We start from the raw sequence: 19,239 nt of genomic DNA, 5'->3' as shown, positions 1-19,239 counted from the left end.
CAAAACGCTTTGGTACCACGGTGATGAGTGCCTCACAGACGCCATCAATGCCTGGATTCAGCTGGAAGTTTACCATGTGACCGGTGTGTCCCATCAAATATGGTTCAAATTTCAAAACAGACACGTTCAACTGGCAATCTAGTCAATCTCAAACAACAAGTTTAATGGCGTTTTTGGGGCTGTCCCCAAGGCCCCTGCTATTTGCCGGGGGGGGGGGGGGGGGGCGGGAGGGATTTATAACAACGTTTGCTTATGTTTAAAAAATGTTCTTCCCTGAGAGATCTGAACCAATAACAGGGAACATGCCTGCCCAGAGACACAGGGGCTAGAACTAGGGGTGCTGCAGCACCCCCTGGCTTCAAGTGGTTTCCATCATATAGAGAGTTTGCAGTTTGAGCCAATGGCTCTCAGCCCCGCCCACTATACACATTGTTCCAGCAGCCCTGCCCAGGGACTCCAAACCCTGCTGCTGTTTGTTCCCTCAAGAGCTATGATCTGACCCTTCCTCCATTCAGACACCAGCACCCCATCATCCCCCACACTGACCATTAACACTCCTCTGGGCGGGCGCTCTGATGGCACACCCTCCAGTCGATACAAGACACAGCTACTAAGAGTCACATCCTAGCTGACTAGCTGAGCACTTCACCAGCATCAAGATCGAGCTTCTTGGGATCACTGTAACTCTGCCTCTCCCTCTGCTCTGCCACTGAGGCCGGCCTTGGATGCCATTTGGCGCCTTCTCCAACACACTTCTCCACGCTGCCCTTCCTGATGCATGGAACCCCCTCCAGGAGCTGAGCCATAAGGCTACAACCCTCTCATCCTTCCAATCCTTCCTCAGGCCCACCTCCTACAAGAAATCAGCCAACCAAAGACAGCTGGGCCTGGGGCATTTGGGGAGAGCTGATCGAAACAACCACCTCCAATGATTTGGAGCTGTGAAATTGCGGAATGACTCCTGTGGTGTCCACATGCTACAGTGGCCTTTACCCAGCCTCCCTCCTCGCTTTGCTCCCACGGTGGAACACGGGCACTTGCTCCCCCTTGTTTCAGGCCTTGTCAGGTCTTTGGGGGAAGGGACATGGTCTTCCTGTGTCTTTGTATGGCACCAAGCAGCGCCGATTCTACTGGGGGCCGCTGGTTGCTATTGCGTTACAAATCAGAGACCCGGCAGGCAATTTTCAGCTCAATGGTTCAAGTCTGACAAAGTTAGGAGCAACTGAAAAATGGAACAAAGACAGAAGCAACTGGGACTCCAGGCATCGCAACCAGCTGGGCCTGCTGCCTATTGGGGCGAAATGACGACACACGACGTGCTGCCGAATGCACCATGTAAACAGGCTCTGGGCAAGTCTACACGACAGCCGCCATTACAGCGGCGCAGTTACGACGCCATAGCGTGGGCACTTCCTGCATCGACAGGAGGGGTTATTCCGTTCCTGTAGCTAATCCATCCCTCCGAGAGGCAGGAGGTAGGTCAAGGGAAGAATCTGCAATGAAGACCCAGACACTGTGCTATCCATGCACCTTCTCCAGCCAGCAAGCTGCATTTTGCTCTCCCATCCCCCAAAGGAAATCTGTTCTCTTCTCTTTGCTTGGTCCTGGCTCACTGGGATCCATACGGAAGGGATGTGCTGTGACATTTTCCCTGGCAGTGCTAATCAGCACGACACACTGCGCATCTTCAGAAGCCTAAAGAGGGGACTGGGGGTAAATGTCTATGCCATGTGGGTGTTTTAGCGGGGGAAAAGAGGGCCCACAAGGGGCTGCTCCCCAGCACACCCTGCTACAAGCTGCCTCCCAGCACTGTGTGCTAGCTAATGGCCCCAGAGAGGGGCAATGTGGGTGGGGCATGGACCAGCTCCTAGCCCTGCCTCCTTCCAGCCATGATGGCTATGCTGGTTACCCAGGTGTAGCAGGGGATGTTTCTCCCAGTGTCGGGGGCAGTAAGCCTTCAAAACACATCATACTGCCATCCAGCTCTGCTAGGGTGGCACACCTCCTCTCCACCCTCCATGCAGTGCAGCCAGAAGGGACCACTGTGATCATCTGACCTCTATCGCACAGCCCAGAGACCTGCCCCATAAGAGTTCCTAGGGCAGAGCTTTTAGAAAAATATCCACTCCTGATTTAAAAATTGCCAGTGATGGAGAATCACCACACCCCTGGGTAAATTGTTCCAATGGTTAATCACCCTCAGTCTTAAAAACATACTTCTCATTTCCGGTCTGAATTTGTCTAGCTTCAGCTTCCAGACCTTGACTCTTGTTAGACCTTTCTCTGCTGGGCTGAAGAGCCCGTTATCCAATATTTGTTCCCCATACAAGTATTTATAGATTGTAATGAAATCACCCCTTAACCTTCTCTCTGTTAACCAAAACACCTCAAGCTCCTTGAGTCTATCACTCTAAGGCAGGTCTTCTGATCCTTTAATCATTCTCATGGATCTTCGCTGAACCGTCTCCAATTTATCAACATCCTCCTTGAATTACGTGCCCCAGAACTGACCACAGTTTATTCCAGCAAAAATGACACCAGTGCCAAATACGGAAGTGCTACGACCTCTCTACTCCAACTCAAAATCCCCCTGTTTATGCACCCAAGGATTACATTAGCCCTTTTGGCCACAGCAACACTCCGGGAAATAGATTGGTGTGTCCCCCTTCAGCACCTGATGGGGCTGTACACAGCATGGGGCTTCTGCTAAGCCCAGGCTACGTCTTCTCTTCCCATCTGAGAAATAGCCCAGCTCTGCAAATGCAGCTTAGTTTGTGCCGCACTCGAGGCCTCTGCTGATATGAAACACCTGCTCCTAGGTGCTTTTCACTGTCCTTTGGCAGGCAGGTATCTCCAGTTAGCAGCCAGACATCAGAAAGTCTTGGAGGAGGAGGATAATGTCTCAGACTGGCCCAGTGTGGGACAGAACCATTCTTGGGCTCTATTCCTGACTCTAGGAGAAACGTACTCTTGTGCTGGAGCAGGGGACCCACAGGTCAAGGCTCCTGCATTCAATTTCCTGATGGGGAAGGAGTATGATCTAGTGGTCAGAGCAGGGGCCTGGCAAGCTGGGCTCTTAGGTTAAATCCCTAGGTCTTGGAGGCAGCGTGGTTAGAGTAGGGGACTGGGAGTCAGGATGTCTGGATTCAGATCCTGACTCTTGAAGGGAGTGTGATCTAGTGATCACAGCATGGGGGAAAACAGAATCCCTGAGATTGATTCCCTACTGTACCACTGCCTTGCTCTGTGACACTCAGCAGGTGATTTCGCCTCTTTGCCTCAGCTCCCTCCCCCTCCAGAAATGGGAACAATAAACCATTCCCAGGGATGTCAAATGCTTTGAGCCACTTGGGCCAAAGGCCCTAGAGGAGCGAATATACTTATGCCCCATGTTCCTTGCTGGCAGGAGGCCACCTGTTACATTGCATCACAAACCAATGTTGTGATGACACTGCCCTGTGGGGAGAGCCCTACAGCTACGGAGCATCACAGTGAGAGGCTCCTTTACGCTGGAGGGCTCTGGTGGGGTTGAATGTTACGTATTTATCTGAGTGGATCCATTCCCCTGACCCCAACGTGGCTCAAGGGAACTGCCCCAGCCTGGCATTAGACACTGCCAAGGAATGAGCTGCTACTGGTCAGTTAAGGCTCCATTTGTGGGGTACAATGAAACCAAACCCTGCTGCTGCTGGTGAACCCAGACACCCTTCTGGCTGCCTGGGGACGACAATTTGGCACCAGCATCACCTGCAATTCGGTTTTATTCTCCAGCAATGATTGCAACCAGCAAACGAAACCCAGATGAGACCCCAGCCACGGGAGGTGGGCAAAGGGCTCCAGTGCTCTCATGCGCAGTAGAGGCAACGGCGGGAAGAGCGGGATTCCCCTGGGGAGACCCGCTCCTAGGGAGGCAGCTGTATTACTGCCTTGTCACAGGCCATGCCTGTCCCGTACCCCGCAACGAGCTTTCACCTGAGAAAAAATCCATGGGCATGATGGGCTGCCCTGCCCATCCTTCCCGTCTCTGCTGGTGCCCTACCAGTGGCTGACTGGGAACGAGCGAGAGGGCAATCCCTCCTGCCCCATCTCCCGCCCCGCCCCCATACTGCTGGGCTCTGTCAGTGACTCCCCGGAGCCATTGTGAGATCTCAGCAGCAGAGCTCACATTGTGACATCCCAGCAGCAGAGGTCTTGGGCTGGCGGGCGGGACCCAGGCCATTGGCGTCCCAGCCCTCTGGGCCCCCGGGGAAGGAGGCCGCTCACCCTTGGAAGTGCTGCTGACTGCTGTGGCGCTCGAGGACAGGCCGGGGGCTCCCCGGCAGGCCCGTTCCAAGCTGTTGTGCTGTTTGGCTAACTGCTCAATGGTCTCCTCCAGGCAGATCCTTTGCTCCCGCTCATACTGTAGAGCCCGCTGCCATTTCCGACTGTGGCTCTCGGCTAACTCCAGGAAGTCGCGGCAAGCCTGGGGGAAGCAAGAAACACACAGGTCAGGCTCCCTCGGGGACAGGCCCCAGTCGCGAGCAAACAGCACTGCCCACAGCAGCTCAGGGTCTCTGTCAAAGGAGCCAAGAGAAGGGGCTTTTCATTCTGGAGCTCTGTGCTCCTCCCACATCTCAGGGAGCCCTTCACCAGGAGCAGCACTCCAGCCTTTCTTTCCCCTTCAGATCTTCAGCCCCCCCAGCCTTGCCCTCCCCATGCAATTGGGGCTGGGGGACTTTTCGGTTTGCTGGCAGTTCCAAAAAAATGAAAATAAAACATTTGGTTTGGGTCAAACTGAATTTGAAAAATTTCTGCAAATCAAAACAGTCTGTTTGGGATCAAACAAAGCATGTTGTTCAACTGGAAATACAGTATTTTCCAAGGGCTAGATTCATAAAATAGCCAAAGGTGGGGTTTCCCTTTTAGCCCACTGGCTGGCATGCTCACTTAAGACAATCCTAGCTGGAGAGTCTGCAGGACAGGGATTTGAACCCGGGTCTCCACCATCCTGACCTGAACCATTAGCCTGGGGTCAGGCCTCTCTGTCTCTCCTGTCCCACTTAGTATACAGTACTTGAACAGTCATTGGGCCAGAGGATAAAATGGGGAGACAATGACACTGCAGCTTGGAGGTTAGGCTCCTCACCAGGGGGGTGACAGCATCAAGATCAAGTCTCTGCACTATTGAATATTTCATTATTTATACAAAATAGAAGAGCTTCAGCAGGCGACCCTGAGGGCACCCCACCCCAGAACAGCTAAAAGACTGGTGGGGAGCGCATGTCCCTGGCAGAGGAGAAGGTTCAAATCCTGCTCCTGAGTGGGGATTCATACTTGGGTTTCCCACATCCCAGGGGAGTGCCCTGACCACACAGCTAAAAGCGAGCTTTGAGCTAGATGTCATTACTATCAGATGGGGGCACATATGGTGAAAAAGACCCTACTCAAAGAGTGGATATCAGTGGTTCCCTGTCAAACAGGCAGGGCGTATCTAGCAGGGTTGCACAGGAGTCAGGCCTGGGTCTGATACTATTCAATACTGTTGTTTGACTTGGATAATGGAATGGAGAGCAACCTTATAACATTTGGAGATAACATCAGACTAGGACAGGTTGCCAGCACTTTGGAGGACAGGATTAGAATTCAATTGACCTTGACAAATTGGAGAATTGGTCTGAAATCAACAAGAGGAAATTCAGTAAAGACAAGTGCAAAGTGCTTCACTTAGCAAGGAAAACTAAAATGCATGACAACGAAAAGGGGAATAACTGGCTAGGTGGCAGTACTTCTGAAAAGGATCTGGGGGGTTAGAGTGGATCACAAATTCAATATGAGTTAATCTGATGCAGTTGCAAAAATGACTAATATCATTCTAGGCTGCATTAACAGGAATGTCGTATGTAAGACACGGGAGGTAATTGTCTTGCTCTACTCAGCACTGGTAAGGCCTCAGCTGTGTCCAATTCTAGAAACCATACTTTAGGAAAGATGTGGACAAATTAGAGAGAGTCTAGAGGAGAGCAACTAAAATGATAAAAGGTTTAGAAAACCTGACCTACGAGGAAAAGTTAACACTGGGCATATTTACTCTTGAGAGCAGAAGACTGAGGGGGACCCGATAACAGCCTTCAGATATGGCAAGGGTTATTCTAAAGAAGACAGTGATCAGTTTTTCTCCATGTTCACTGAACGTAGCACAAGAAGTAATGGGCTTAATCTGCAGCATGGGAGATTTAGGTTAGATATTAGGAAAGTCTTTCTAATGATAAGGGTATAGAATCATAGAAGATTAGGATTGGAAGAGACCTCAGGAAGCCATCTAGTCCAACCCCCTGCTCAAAGCAGGACAAACCCCAACTAAATCAACCCAGCCAGGGCTTTGTCAAGCCTGACCTTAAAAACCTCTAAGGAAGGAGATTCCACCACCTCCCTAGGTAACCCATTCCAGGGCTTCACCACCCTCCTAGTGAAATAGTGTTTCCTAATATTCAACCTAGACCTCCCCACTGCAACTTGAGACCATTGCTCCTTGTTCTGTCATCTGCTACCACTGAGAACAGCCAAGCTCCATCCTCTTTGGAACCCCCCTTCAGGTAGTTGAAGGCTGCTATCAAATCCCCGCTCATTCTTCTCTTCTGCAGACTAAATAAGCCCAGTTCCCGCAGCCTCATTCCTTAAGCTCTGGAATGGGCTTCTAAGGGATGGTGTGGAATCCCTGTCACTGGAGCTTTTTGAGGACAGGTTGGACAGACTCCTGTCAGGGATGGTGTAGGTTGAGCTGTTCTGGCCTGAGGAAGGGGGCTGCGCTTGCTGACTTCTCAAGGTCCCATCCAGCCTGACATTTCTATGATTCTATGTTATAAGGGGGCAACACCATCCTACCTGCTCTGTAAACAAAACAATTTGGTGAATTCATGTCACCCAAAGCTGCATTTTTGGGCAGATAACCTAGTTGTCGAAAAATTTTGCCCAGCTAGGCGTACAGTACAGGTCACACAGCCGTGGTGTGAGAAACTGGCTTGGAATCTGTAGTCATGGCTCATTGCCCTGAGCATCCAAACATGGATATACTGAGCGCTAAGAGGCTTCAGGCCTTCTTGGGTTGCGGGGGGGGGGAAGGGAGGGCAGTCAGGGAGTTTTACCGCTAGTAGTGCCAACTGCACTGCAAGTTTCACACACATTCAGCTCTGCTGATGCAGCTCAGTTTTCACTTGCAGGTCCCTTGTCATTTCAGTTATGGGATGCAGCCCCCCTCTGCCACTGCCCCTCAACCCTGACCTGCCACCTCCCCACTCCCCTGGACATTTCAGTCCTGGCACCCCTGGTCAATATTTGCACAGCATTTTAAAAACATGAAGTGCTAGAAGCAGTGTAACCTTGTGTGACAAAGGTCCTCCTCTGCCTTGGTGGGTCCTGTGCTTATTGGCGGATTTGCTCGCCTCAGAGATTCACGGCAGCCCTCAGTTTGGCCACTTTTGCTAGAGGCTCAAACCTGCCGTCCATCCAGCTAACCTTATCACTGGCCAGCATGGGGGAAACAGAACAATCCCCACAGTCTCTGTGTCCCACCTAGTGGGTCAGGGACAGGCCAGATCCCTTTCCAAATTAGACCTTCCCTTCTGGTGTTTCTCACAGATCAGGTTAACTCCCCCTGTGTCTGACCAGGAGTTGGGGAGAACCCAGACCCACCCTCTACACCGGTTTCCAGCCCAGGGCCCAGTGGATAGCAGCTGTCTACAATGTTCCCTGTATCAGCTGCATGACAGCTACAAGTCCCTGGGCTACTTCTCCACGGCCTTCCCCCAGCACCTTCTTTATCCTCACTGCAGGATCTTCCTCCTGAAGCCTGATCACACTTGAACTCTTCAGTCCTCCAGCAGCATACCTTCTCACTCCTTGCACACTCCCCTACTAACTGATGGGAGGTCCTTTTTAAACCAGGTGTCCAGATTAGTCTGCCTGCCATAATTTATTCTAGAAAGTTCTTAATTGACTCCTGGTGTCTTGATTAGCTTGCCTGTCTTAATTGGTTCTGGCAGGTTCCTGATTGCTCTAGGGCAGTCCCTGCTCTGGTCACTCAGGGAACAGAAAACTGTTTATCCAGTGGCCAGTATATTTGCCTTCGACCAGACTCCTGTACCCCTAGATCCCAATAGGACCAGACTCCTGTACCCCACTGGTCTGGGTCTGTCACACTCGATTATCCAAACCAAGATCACATCCCATAGCTTTTAATTACTCAGTACATTCCTAGGGTTCCAAAACCCCTTCGCTCTCACAACTGATGCCATGTCCTCCCAGGGGCGCTGTTCTGGATTATCATTGTCATTCCAGTTCAGCAGCCCTGCTGCTCTGCCAATTCAAGGATTGAGTCTTAACTGCAGCCCCCAGAACTATTTCATTCTTGGTTGTGCCCCCCCAGTTCTGTCAATGCACCTCAGTCACAGCCCCCCTGCTATTCCAGTCCTGGGCTTGCCCCCTGCTACCATAGGCCAGGCCTATTCCATCCAAACAGTGCACAGGTTTTGTGATGGGGACAAATATCCCTTGGGAACGAGGATGAGAAGGGAAAGAAGAGCCAACGGAAGAGACAGGCACTGCATTTCTTGCTGACTAATAAGGAAGAAGGACAGCCGTCTTCTTTGCTGAAGCAGAGTCCAGCCAGAATTACAATCCCCTGGCTGCTAATTAGACACAGTATGGTTTGAAAGCATAACAGTTCTTCCCCCGGGGTAGAGAGAGGACAGGTTATGCTGACAGGCAAGCAGCTACTTAGTCTCCCACATGGAGTGGTCTGCAAAACCTCTAAGGCTATGAATCGTAGAATCATAGAATATCAGGGCTGGAAGGGACCTCAGGAGGTCATCTAGTCCAACCCCCTGCTCAAAGCAGGACCGATCCCCAACTAAATCAGCCTAATTCGACATAAGTTGTGTCACTCAGGGGTGTGAATCAGCCACTCCCCTGAGTGACATAACTTATGCCGACTTAAGCGCTGGTGTGGACAGCGCTATGTTGGCGGGAAGCTACCACCACTCCAGGAGAATGGAGTAATTAAGCTGAGGAGAGAGCTCTCTCCCGTTGGCTTAGAACACAGAGAGCTTTCAGCAGTCCACCCACATCACTGCGGCTGAGCTGCTGTACGCTCTCCTGTATAGCCAGAGCCTCGGAGCACTTGGAGCCTGTCTACACTAGCGCTTGAAAGCGCTCTGACTTGCTTTTGTAAGTGTAGCCAAGCCCTGAAGCTCCAAGGTGAGGAGTGTGGCCCACAGTGAGGGAAGGTAGCAGGTTAACAGAAGCCTCCAGGACTGTCAGTTTGACACTTACTTTCACCAGCATCAGAGTCACAAGGTAGGTAAGGTAATATCAAGAGAAGCAGGTCTGATAAAGGATATTACCTCACCCACCTTGTCTATCCTGGGCCCAGCATGGCTACAGCAGACTGCATCCAGCATCAGAGTCACACAGACAGAGCCAAGGAATGGCCAATATATCCCTGCAACTCCCCAGAGGCTGCAACCAACAGGCGAGCTAGCTTTGTTTCCTTTACAACTTTACAAGAATGTGCTGGAATCTTAGTCCTATGCAGACAACGGGATTATTTCCAAATTCAGATGACCCACTCTGGCAGAGGGACACCACCAATAAAAAATAAAGTACACTTTTCTCTGAAAATGCATTAACTTCTGTCATAAGTAACAGCTAAGATCACCACAAATGAAAGAGTAGGGAACATGCAGCTCTCTCTTTTCAGTTTGTTCACATGTGCATTTGACAGTACTTTGCGCCTAGTCAGTTTCACTATTAGCCTTGGGACTACTCCCATGCTGGAAGCTAAACCTGCCTGTGTGTGCCGGATTGCGGTCTGAGTCAATTCACCGTTATTGTGGGGTCTCACACAGCTGCGCAGAAGAGAAAAGTGATCTAAAAACTAGGAAAATGTTATTGTAAGTGCCCAAAAATTGGTAGGGGGACTCAGGGTCATGCTAGCACTTGCAACAACCTTTAATTCATCTTTGAGAGTGCCGAGATGTCTAGCTGGCAGTGAGAGATACCATTAAGCTACTTTCAGTGTAACAGCCGTGTTAGTCTCTATTCGCAAAAAGAAAAGGAGTACTTGTGGTGATCACTTTAGATAAGAGTGGGGGGCGGGGGAGAAAACCTGGATTTGTGCTGGAAATGGCCCACCTTGATTATCATACACATTGTAAGGAGAGGAATTATGACGTGATTGGAATAACAGAGACTTGGTGGGATAACTCACATGACTGGAGTACTGTCATGGATGGTTATAAACTGTTCAGGAAGGACAGGCAGGGCAGAAAAGGTGGGGGAGTAGCACTGTATGTAAGGGAGCAGTATGACTGCTCAGAGCTCCGGTACGATACTGCAGAAAAACCTGAGTGTCTCTGGATTAAGTTTAGAAGTGTGAGCAACAGGAGTGATGTAGTGGTGGGAGTCTGCTATAGACCACCGGACCAGGGGGATGAGGTGGATGAGGCTTTCTTCCAGCAACTCACGGAAGGTAGTAGATCGCAGGCCCTGGTTCTCTTGGGTGACTTTAATTTTCCTGATATCTGCTGGGAGAGCAATACAGCGGTGCATAGACAATCCAGGAAGTTTTTGGAAAGCGTAGGGGACAATTTCCTGGTGCAAGTGCTAGAGGAGCCAACTAGGGGGGGAGCTTTTCTTGACCTGCTGCTCACAAACCAGGAAGAATTAGTAGGGGAAGCAAAAGTGGATGGGAATCTGGGAGGCAGTGACCATGAGTTGGTTGAGTTCAGGATCCTGACACAGGGAAGAAAGGTAAGCAGCAGGACACGGACCCTGGACTTCAGGAAAGCAGACTTCGACTCCCTCAGGGAACGGATGGGTAGGATCCCCTGGGGGACTAACATGAAGGGGAAAGGAGTCCAGGAGAGCTGGCTGTATTTCAAGGAATCCCTGTTGAGGTTACAGGGACAAACCATCCCGATGTGTCGAAAGAATAGTAAGTATGGCAGGCGACCAGCTTGGCTTAACGGTGAAATCCTAGCAGATCTTAAGCATAAAAAAGAAGCTTACAAGAAGTGGAAGGTTGGACATATGACCAGGGAAGAGTATAAAAATATTGCTTGGGCATGTAGGAATGATATCAGGAGGGCCAAATCGCACCTGGAGCTGCAGCTAGCGAGAGATGTCAAGAGTAACAAGAAGGGTTTCTTCAGGTATGTTGGCAACAAGAAGAAAGCCAAGGAAAGTGTGGGCCCCTTAATGAATGAGGGAGGCAACCTAGTGATGGAGGATGTGGAAAAAGCTAATGTACTCAATGCTTTTTTTGCCTCTCTCTTCACGAACAAGGTCAGCTCCCAGACTGCTGTGCTGGGCATCACAACATGGGGAATAGATGGCCAGTCCTCTGTGGAGAAAGAGGTGGTTAGGGACTATTTAGAAAAACTGGACGTGCACAAGTCCATGGGGCCGGATGAGTTGCATCCGAGAGTGCTAAAGGAACTGGCGGCTGTGATTGCAGAGCCATTGGCCATTATCTTTGAAAACTCGTGGCGAACGGGGGAAGTCCTGGATGACTGGAAAAAGGCTAATGTAGTGCCAATCTTTAAAAAAGGGAAGAAGGAGGATCCTGGGAACTACAGGCCAGTAAGCCTCACTTCAGTCCCTGGAAAAATCATGGAGCAGGTCCTCAAAGAATCAATCCTGAAGCACTTACATGAGAGGAAAGTGATCAGGAACAGTCAGCATGGATTCACCAAAGGAAGGTCATGCCTGACTAATCTAATCGCCTTCTATGATGAGATTACTGGTTCTGTGGATGAAGGGAAAGCAGTGGATGTATTGTATCTTGACTTTAGCAAAGCTTTTGACACGGTCTCCCACAGTATTCTTGTCAGCCAGTTAAGGAAGTATGGGCTGGATGAATGCACTATAAGGTGGGTAGAAAGTTGGCTAGATTGTCGGGCTCAACGGGTAGTGATCAATGGCTCCATGTCTAGTTGGCAGCCGGTGTCAAGTGGAGTGCCCCAGGGGTCAGTCCTGGGGCTGGTTTTGTTCAATATCTTCAGAAATGATCTGGAGGATGGTGTGGATTGCACTCTCAGCAAATTTGCGGATGATACTAAACTGGGAGGAGCGGTAGATACGCTGGAGGGCAGGGATAGGATACAGAGGGACCTAGACAAATTGGAGGATTGGGCCAAAAGAAATCTGATGAGGTTCAATAAGGATAAGTGCACTTAGGACGGAAGAACTCAATGCACAGCTACAGACTAGGGACCGAATGGCTAGGCAGCAGTTCTGCAGAAAAGGACCTAGGGGTGACAGTGGACGAGAAGCTGGATATGAGTCAGCAGTGTGTCCTATTTGCCAAGAAGGCCAATGGCATTTTGGGATGTATAAGTAGGGGCATTGCCAGCAGATCGAGGGACGTGATCATCCCCCTTAATTCGACATTGGTGAGGCCTCATCTGGAGTACTGTGTCCAGTTTTGGGCCCCACACTACAAGAAGGATGTGGAGAAATTGGAGAGAGTCCAGCGAAGGGCAACAAAAATGATTAGGGGTCTGGAACACATGAGTTATGAGGAGAGGCTGAGGGAACTGGGATTGTTTAGTCTGCAGAAGAGAAGAATGAGGGGGGATTTGATAGCTGCTTTCAACTACCTGAGAGGTCGTTTCAGAGAGGATGGTTCTAGACTATTCTCAGTGGTGGAAGAGGACAGGACAAGGAGTAATGGTCTTAAGTTGCAGTGAGGGAGGTTTAGGTTGGATATTAGGAAAAACTTTTTCACTAGGAGGGTGGTGAAACACTGAAATGCGTTGCCTAGGGAGGTGGTGGAATTTCCTTCCTTAGAAGTTTTTAAGGTCAGGCTTGACAAAGCCCTGGCTGGGATGATTTAATTGGGTATGGGTCCTGCTTTTGAGCAGGGGGTTGGACTAGATGACCTCCTGAGGTCCCTTCCAACCCTGATATTCTATGATTCTATGAAGTCCTCCTTTTCATTAAGCTACTGTAGCACAAGAGGGGGAAAAGGGACACTATCAAGATGAAAATCATTCTGAAAAACCCACAGGTGTGTAACTAATAACAATTCAGATGATTAAAAGGGAGAGAACTTTAGACATCTAATACACTTGTCATCATTAATGGGGCTCATTTATTGTTTGAGCTTCAGTCTACTTGGATTTCACATGCACTTCACCCAGTTTTTTGCACTTCACTTATATGAACCAAGACTGGTCAGTTTCATTTAAATTTCTAGTTAGCTCCACTTTCTTGTTCTCATGTTCTAGCACCGTGCTGCTGGGCCTGGGTTTCCCAATGGAACCCTGATTCCGTTAGAGATTTTTTAAAAAGAACAATTTCCATTAGTTAGATTTTCCAAACCATTTGTCTACAACATAAGCAAATTTTGGGCCTAAACCAGATTGACAGAGCCCCCCGGAGGAAGACGAACCATGGAAATACTGGAAAGTTGAAGGCTATCTTGTGAGTTATGTGATGAAATGTGCAATGAAGGAAATAACCCTCACATGTTAAAGACACATTACACACAGTTGCTAGAGTGTGTGTGAGAGAGCTTGTGTGTGTGTGCACACATGTGCATACCTCTGTCTGTTCATGTGTGTTATGAAGTCGATGGGTGTACTAGGGACTTGGCTATTGTTGATTTTACATGGAAGGCGCCCAGATACTACGGTGAAGGGTGGCAGGATAAAGCCTTAGACAGATTATGGAGGAACACAATAGAGGCCCCATCCATCCTACACATATAGCTATTAGATCCTCTGTTATAAACTGTCCTTGGCCAAAAACAATTTATCACCTCATGTTCATAAAGCATGTTTTGCTTTTTATTAATCTCTGTGCTGTTCACCAGTTCGTATTTCTGTTAACAAAGGATTAGTAACTAGAGACCTGATCCTGCAAAAAAGAACACGTGTGCACTTTTACACACACATGTAGTCCCATTGACTTCAGTTGGACTACTCACTGCGTGCAGAGTTTAGCATATGTGTAAGATTTGAGGATTGGGGTCCAAGACACAAACCCTGTCCTCACCACAGGTAAAGCTGGATTTAACCCGGGCTGCTCTGAAGGCCCCGGGCTGCTATCTTTGATTGCTGGCTGGTATCCGTAAGCAGCCCTGTGGGATGAAGTACTATCCATGGCATGAAGTATTATTCAGCATAGATAAGGGTCCCTAATGAGATACAGCCGCAGGCAGTTTTGTTAGCTAGCAATAAAACTTCCCTCGAAAAAAGCTTGCAAGCAAGAGCAGCAGCTCTGAACAGGTGGAGTTTGTCCTGCAGTCAGCACTTCTCTGCCTCCAGAGTCTTTCTAACTCATGAGCTGCAGTAGACTCTGGGAAGCAACCCAGAAGCCCTGTGGAGAAGGTTACAAAGGGAGATTTCCGGGGCACCGTTCAATAGCTGCCTGCCCATTAGCAGCGCATTAAGAGGACATTCAGGCTAGGACTCTAAGGCAATCCTCCGCGGCGAGAAGGACAGAGGCCCTAACGCTCCCTCCCGCGGCAGCCATGGGTCTGGTTCTGGGGCAGCGGTGGGGAGGGAGGGAGCGGCGTGCATTTCTTAGGGTTTGTCTTCCCATACAGCGCGACAAGCAGCATGGGTGCAGCTGTGCTGACGTCGCACTTTAGTGAAGACATTACGATGCTAATGGGAGAGTGTCTCCCGTCCGCGTGGGTAATGCACCTGCCTGCTGTAGCTAGGTCACAGGAGACGCTCTCCCACCAACACAGTGCTGTCTACACAGGGGATAGGCCGGTGTAACGGCTTCACCTTCCTGACCGAGGCAGCTATCGCAATACAGCTCTGTAGTGTACACCTGGCCTGAGAGCTCAGTATCCCTATGCTTCTGGGGGGCTGACGGAGTCCGTGGGGTGGTTGGAGCGACAGAGCCTGGCCCAGGAAGGGGAGTGGTACAGCACAGGGGCACAATAAGCGTCAGCACGGTAAGCGGCCCAGGAGACTGGCAGTGACCGAGCAGCTGGCATAGCAAAGGGGACAGAATGCAACGGCCACAAGACATATTTTCTACTTCATTAAAAATCCTGACGTGACCTGTCTGAGCCAGGCTGCAGAGAGCTGTTGTGGCCAAGTTCTGAATTAAAGAGGTGTAAATAGGAGTCACTGGAGTTACCCCAGCATGACATTGGGGTAACGCAATGGAGAATCAGGCCCATATACTTCTTAAACACGGGGATTTCTCATTTGCAAAATGACATCAGCCCCCTGCCCCTGGCGGTGCCAGAGACGCTCGCCTGAGACAATGAGCTGGGTTCCTAACTGGGAGAGGTTTCTGCTTGCCCACTGTCCCCACTCCTGTCTATTTCTGAATTGATTGAGAACGGTGCCTTTTAAAGGGTCCGATCCTGCCCCCTGGAAGTCCATTGAGTGTTTCAGTGGGAGCAGGTCCAAGTACTGAACCACACCACTGAGCCAACAGGGGTGTTAATGCAGCATGCAGAGCCAAGGATTCCCTCGGAGCCAGTCTGCTTATCGCCTGGTCTGGTAAAGGAGCAAACAGGAGATGAAGGCAGCCCTGGGGTGACCCCTCCTCGTGGCACAGGGGTAATGCCCATCAAGTGGGGCAGGGAGCATTTCATCAGAGAGAGCCCTGAACACGACGATACAAATGTCAACAAGAGCTAAAGTCCTTGGAGAAAGTTGCTATTCTGAGTTACGCTCATTGGCTCTGGTGCCCCGTGGGTCACCGACCAGCCGAGTTCTCACCAGAGCCTCAACGTGTGTGCCCTATGCCAGGGGCTGCCGGGGAGTTGGTGTGGGGCTGGACATGCTGGGAGAATCTCCCGCTGTGGGTTACAGCTTCTTTACATCCCCCTTTGCATTCCCTGAACATCAAAGTTGAGTGCCAGGATCTGGCCCAGACAGCGGAAGGGCCAGATTCTGAGCTCATACTGGTTTTACTGTGGACGGACAATGGTGTAACTGAGAGCAGCATCTGACTGAAGTGAGTCTGAGCTGGAGTAGCTGCCAGGCTGAGGGGCCAGACGCAGGTGGAAATGGCCCCAGTCCAGACCTGCCTCATGTCTTATTGGTCAAAGCCAAAGGCATGCTGGACTGGTGGTACATGCACCTCCCTCCAACCCTCAGCATCCGTGTGACACCAACTGCCAGTCAGACTCTGACCCATGTACCAAGATGTACCTTAACTCCCTTCCTATCACCCCTGCATTCATCCCAGCACCCTGGGAACACACAGTCCTTTGGTTTTCGCTAGAGACCCCTCTTTGTGCGGGGCTTTGGTGGTCCACTGGCATCTGCAATGCAGGATCAGAGCAGGGGTCACCCTTGGTTCGTCAGCTCACGCATCTGAGCGAATTGAGCGGGTCTGGCCCACACCAGCCATGGGAAACATCACGCCCAGCCCGCAAATGCTGCCACCCACAGCGGACTGGAGAGACATCAGCCCTATGTCTCGGCAAAGGGGCATTTCTGTAGCACCAGCCACAAGGCATAGCTGCCCATCTGCTCGTAACTGAACTAGATCCCTGGCCAGCTCCAAACATCCAGGACACCCTGGCTTGGCTTCTACTTATTCGAGCACCAAGAGCTCTTGGAGAGCCAGGAGGATGAAATCCTTCCAGGCCACAGAGGGGCAGCAGCAATGCTCTGCAGTCACTGCTCCAGCCTCAGGGCTGGACTAGCTTCTGTGGGGATGGGGAGAACGGCTGGTAGATCTACCCCTTCCAGAGGCGCCAACATTGGGATTTCCCCGGGGTCCGCCCCAGGCCCCAGCCTTACTCCAGCCCTTCCCCCAATCTCCCACCCCCTGCCTCTTCCTGCCCCCACGCCTCCCCCCAGCGCCTCCTGCACGCCGCTGAACAGCTGATCCGCAGGGCTGCAGGTGGGTGCAGAGTACCCATAATTTTTTCCCCATGGGTGCTCCAGCCCTGGATAACCCATGGAGTCAGCACCTATGACCCCTCCCCCACCCCACCTGCACACACCCCCACCCCCACCCCCCGCACATAGCTGTATGAAGGGAGCCCTTGGGGAGCTGGGTTCCATGGTGTTCATGGGGGGCAGACTCCCTGGATCCTGTTCTCCCTCCCCTGGGCAATGAAACTGTACCCAGTGCTCTGCATCTGCCCCCCCCCCCAGGCCCTACACAGGAGGGGGCGGGATTTGTCCCCAAATTATCCCATACTCCTAGCTGGAAAAGACTAATTCGCTCCCCACATCCATCACCTCCCCCCGCCCCAGGACTGGTCCCTCCAATCTACTGGCTAGCACACTGTGCAACCTGGCTGCAAGTGCCCCAGCGACAGGGCTCCCCCATGTCCATGGGCGGTGAATCCAGAGTCTCCCTGTGGAGGGCTCGCCCCACCTCACACCTGCCCTTCCCCCCCAGTGAGATGGTGATGATGATCCCAATGCCAGTGCGGTAACTCGCAGAGCTGCAGGGACGCCTGCCTGGCACATCCCTGAGACACAGGGGCAGCAGAGCAGCAGAGAGCACAGGGGTGAAGAACCCAGATGCACAGACAGGGGTCACGGAAAGTTCCTCTGCCCCTAAAGGAAGGAGAAAGAGAGGAAACCAGAACAGCAAGTTTTAGAGGGTTCCACAATGTGCCACGTCCGGGCGCCCTTTACAGACAGTCACTCCACCCTGGCTTGACCCCAGAGGCAGAGCATAGCGGCCTTCCCTCGCCTGCTCCATTAGGCACATCTGCCAAACCAGGGGAGCCATCCACAGGGCAGGCAGCAGACGTGGGTGGATGCTGCCTCTCCAAGGCTTTGATGTTTTGTACCCAACCTCAGACTCAAAGTCTCTCTCCAAATCAAAGACTTTTTCATCTGCGTATTGTCCTGAAAACTGCCAGCACTGATGGCATTCTAATTAATTGTACACAGAGAGCCCGTTTGCCAACCAGCTTCTTTACGCTGCAAGGTTGTGATAAAAGGACGATATCACAATAGCAGGTACTTAGCGAGTGGCACTGGCCTTCCCATTCAGGGAAAGCTCATTACCCGCTTTAGAGGTCTCAGGTTCCAGCTCTGCAGTCATCACACATGTGACGTGCACAGCAATAGCCGTTCCAGAGCTGCTCGGCAAAGTGTAATATGGGAATTACCAGCTGTCTCTGGCTCAGGGGGATGCATTTTTTTTAATAATACATTTGGAGATCTTCACCGTGCGGCAATTAAATTTGCTCTTTAAGACAGTTACAGGAAATTGAACAGCTTTGGTGCCATGGTAAATTACAAAGAAGAAGGAAATAGTTACAAACGGGACTGTGACAAGGTACCCAGAGCTACGGGAAAGAGACAGGAGCTAAGGGAGACTCCTGAGGGGAACATCAAGGTCACTGTGTTGAAGTCAATGTCCTAGATGATGGACAAACCTGATCAAAATAACTCTTAGAGCTTCCCATCTGTAGAACTCAAAGCACTGCAATAAGGAGGGTCAATATCATTATCCCCGTTTTATTGATGGGGAAACTGAGGCACAAGTGCTGAATCTGTTCATCTTGTCAAAAAGAAGATTGAGAGGTGACTTGATCACAGCGTATCAGTATCTTCATGGTGGGGAAATACCAGGTACTACTGGCTCTTTAATCTAGCAGAGCAAGGCAGACAAGAACCAAGAGCTGGCAACTGAAACCAGAGAAATTTAGATTAGAAATAAGGCACACATGTTTAATGGAAAAAGAAAAGGAGTACTTGTGGCACCGTAGAGACTAACCAATTTATTTGAGCATAAGCGTTCGTGAGCTATTTGAGCATAAGCTTTTGTGAGCTACATCTCACTTCATCGGATGCATGCATCCGATGAAGTGAGCTGTAGCTCACGAAAGCTTATGCTCAAATAAATTGGTTAGTCTCTAAGGTGCCACAAGTCCTCCTTTTCTTTTTGAGAATACAGACTAACACGGCTGTTACTCTGAAACCTGTCATTATGTTTAATGGAGAGGGTGAGTAACGGCTGGAATAAACTCCCAAGGGAAGTGGTGGATTCTCCACCTCTTGATGTCTTCAGATCCAGACTGGATGCCTTTCTGGAAGATACGTATTAGCCAAACACAAGTTACTGGGCTCGTTATGAGGGTAACGGTATACAGGAGATCACACTAAACAGTCCCTTTGACGTGAAACTCTATGTATCTATGAAAAGGTCACTCAGCAGGTCTGTGGCAAAGCATGGGAAAGAATCCAGAGCTCCCAACTCCTGTCCTGTGTCCTAGCCACTGAAGGATGCTGCATCCCTTCCTTTCTTAAT

At 50.6% G+C, this 19,239-nt stretch overlaps 1 protein-coding gene across 11 annotated transcripts in view; it reads right to left on the bottom strand.

Moving 5' to 3' along the window:
- The window catches only part of OSBP2 (oxysterol binding protein 2), a 371,738-nt gene that overhangs the window by 60,396 nt on the left and 292,103 nt on the right, over nucleotides 1–19,239 (bottom strand). For all 11 annotated transcript variants that reach the window (XM_048822247.2, XM_048822244.2, XM_048822243.2 and 8 more), the window contains one exon: nucleotides 4,264–4,462. In XM_048822247.2, the coding sequence (XP_048678204.1) occupies nucleotides 4,264–4,462 (199 nt within the window). The remainder of the gene's footprint in view (nucleotides 1–4,263; nucleotides 4,463–19,239) is intronic.

Source organism: Caretta caretta, chromosome 15, assembly GCF_965140235.1.
Source record: "Caretta caretta isolate rCarCar2 chromosome 15, rCarCar1.hap1, whole genome shotgun sequence".
NCBI lineage: Eukaryota > Metazoa > Chordata > Testudines > Cheloniidae > Caretta > Caretta caretta.
This window is presented reverse-complemented; position numbering and strand designations above follow the sequence as displayed.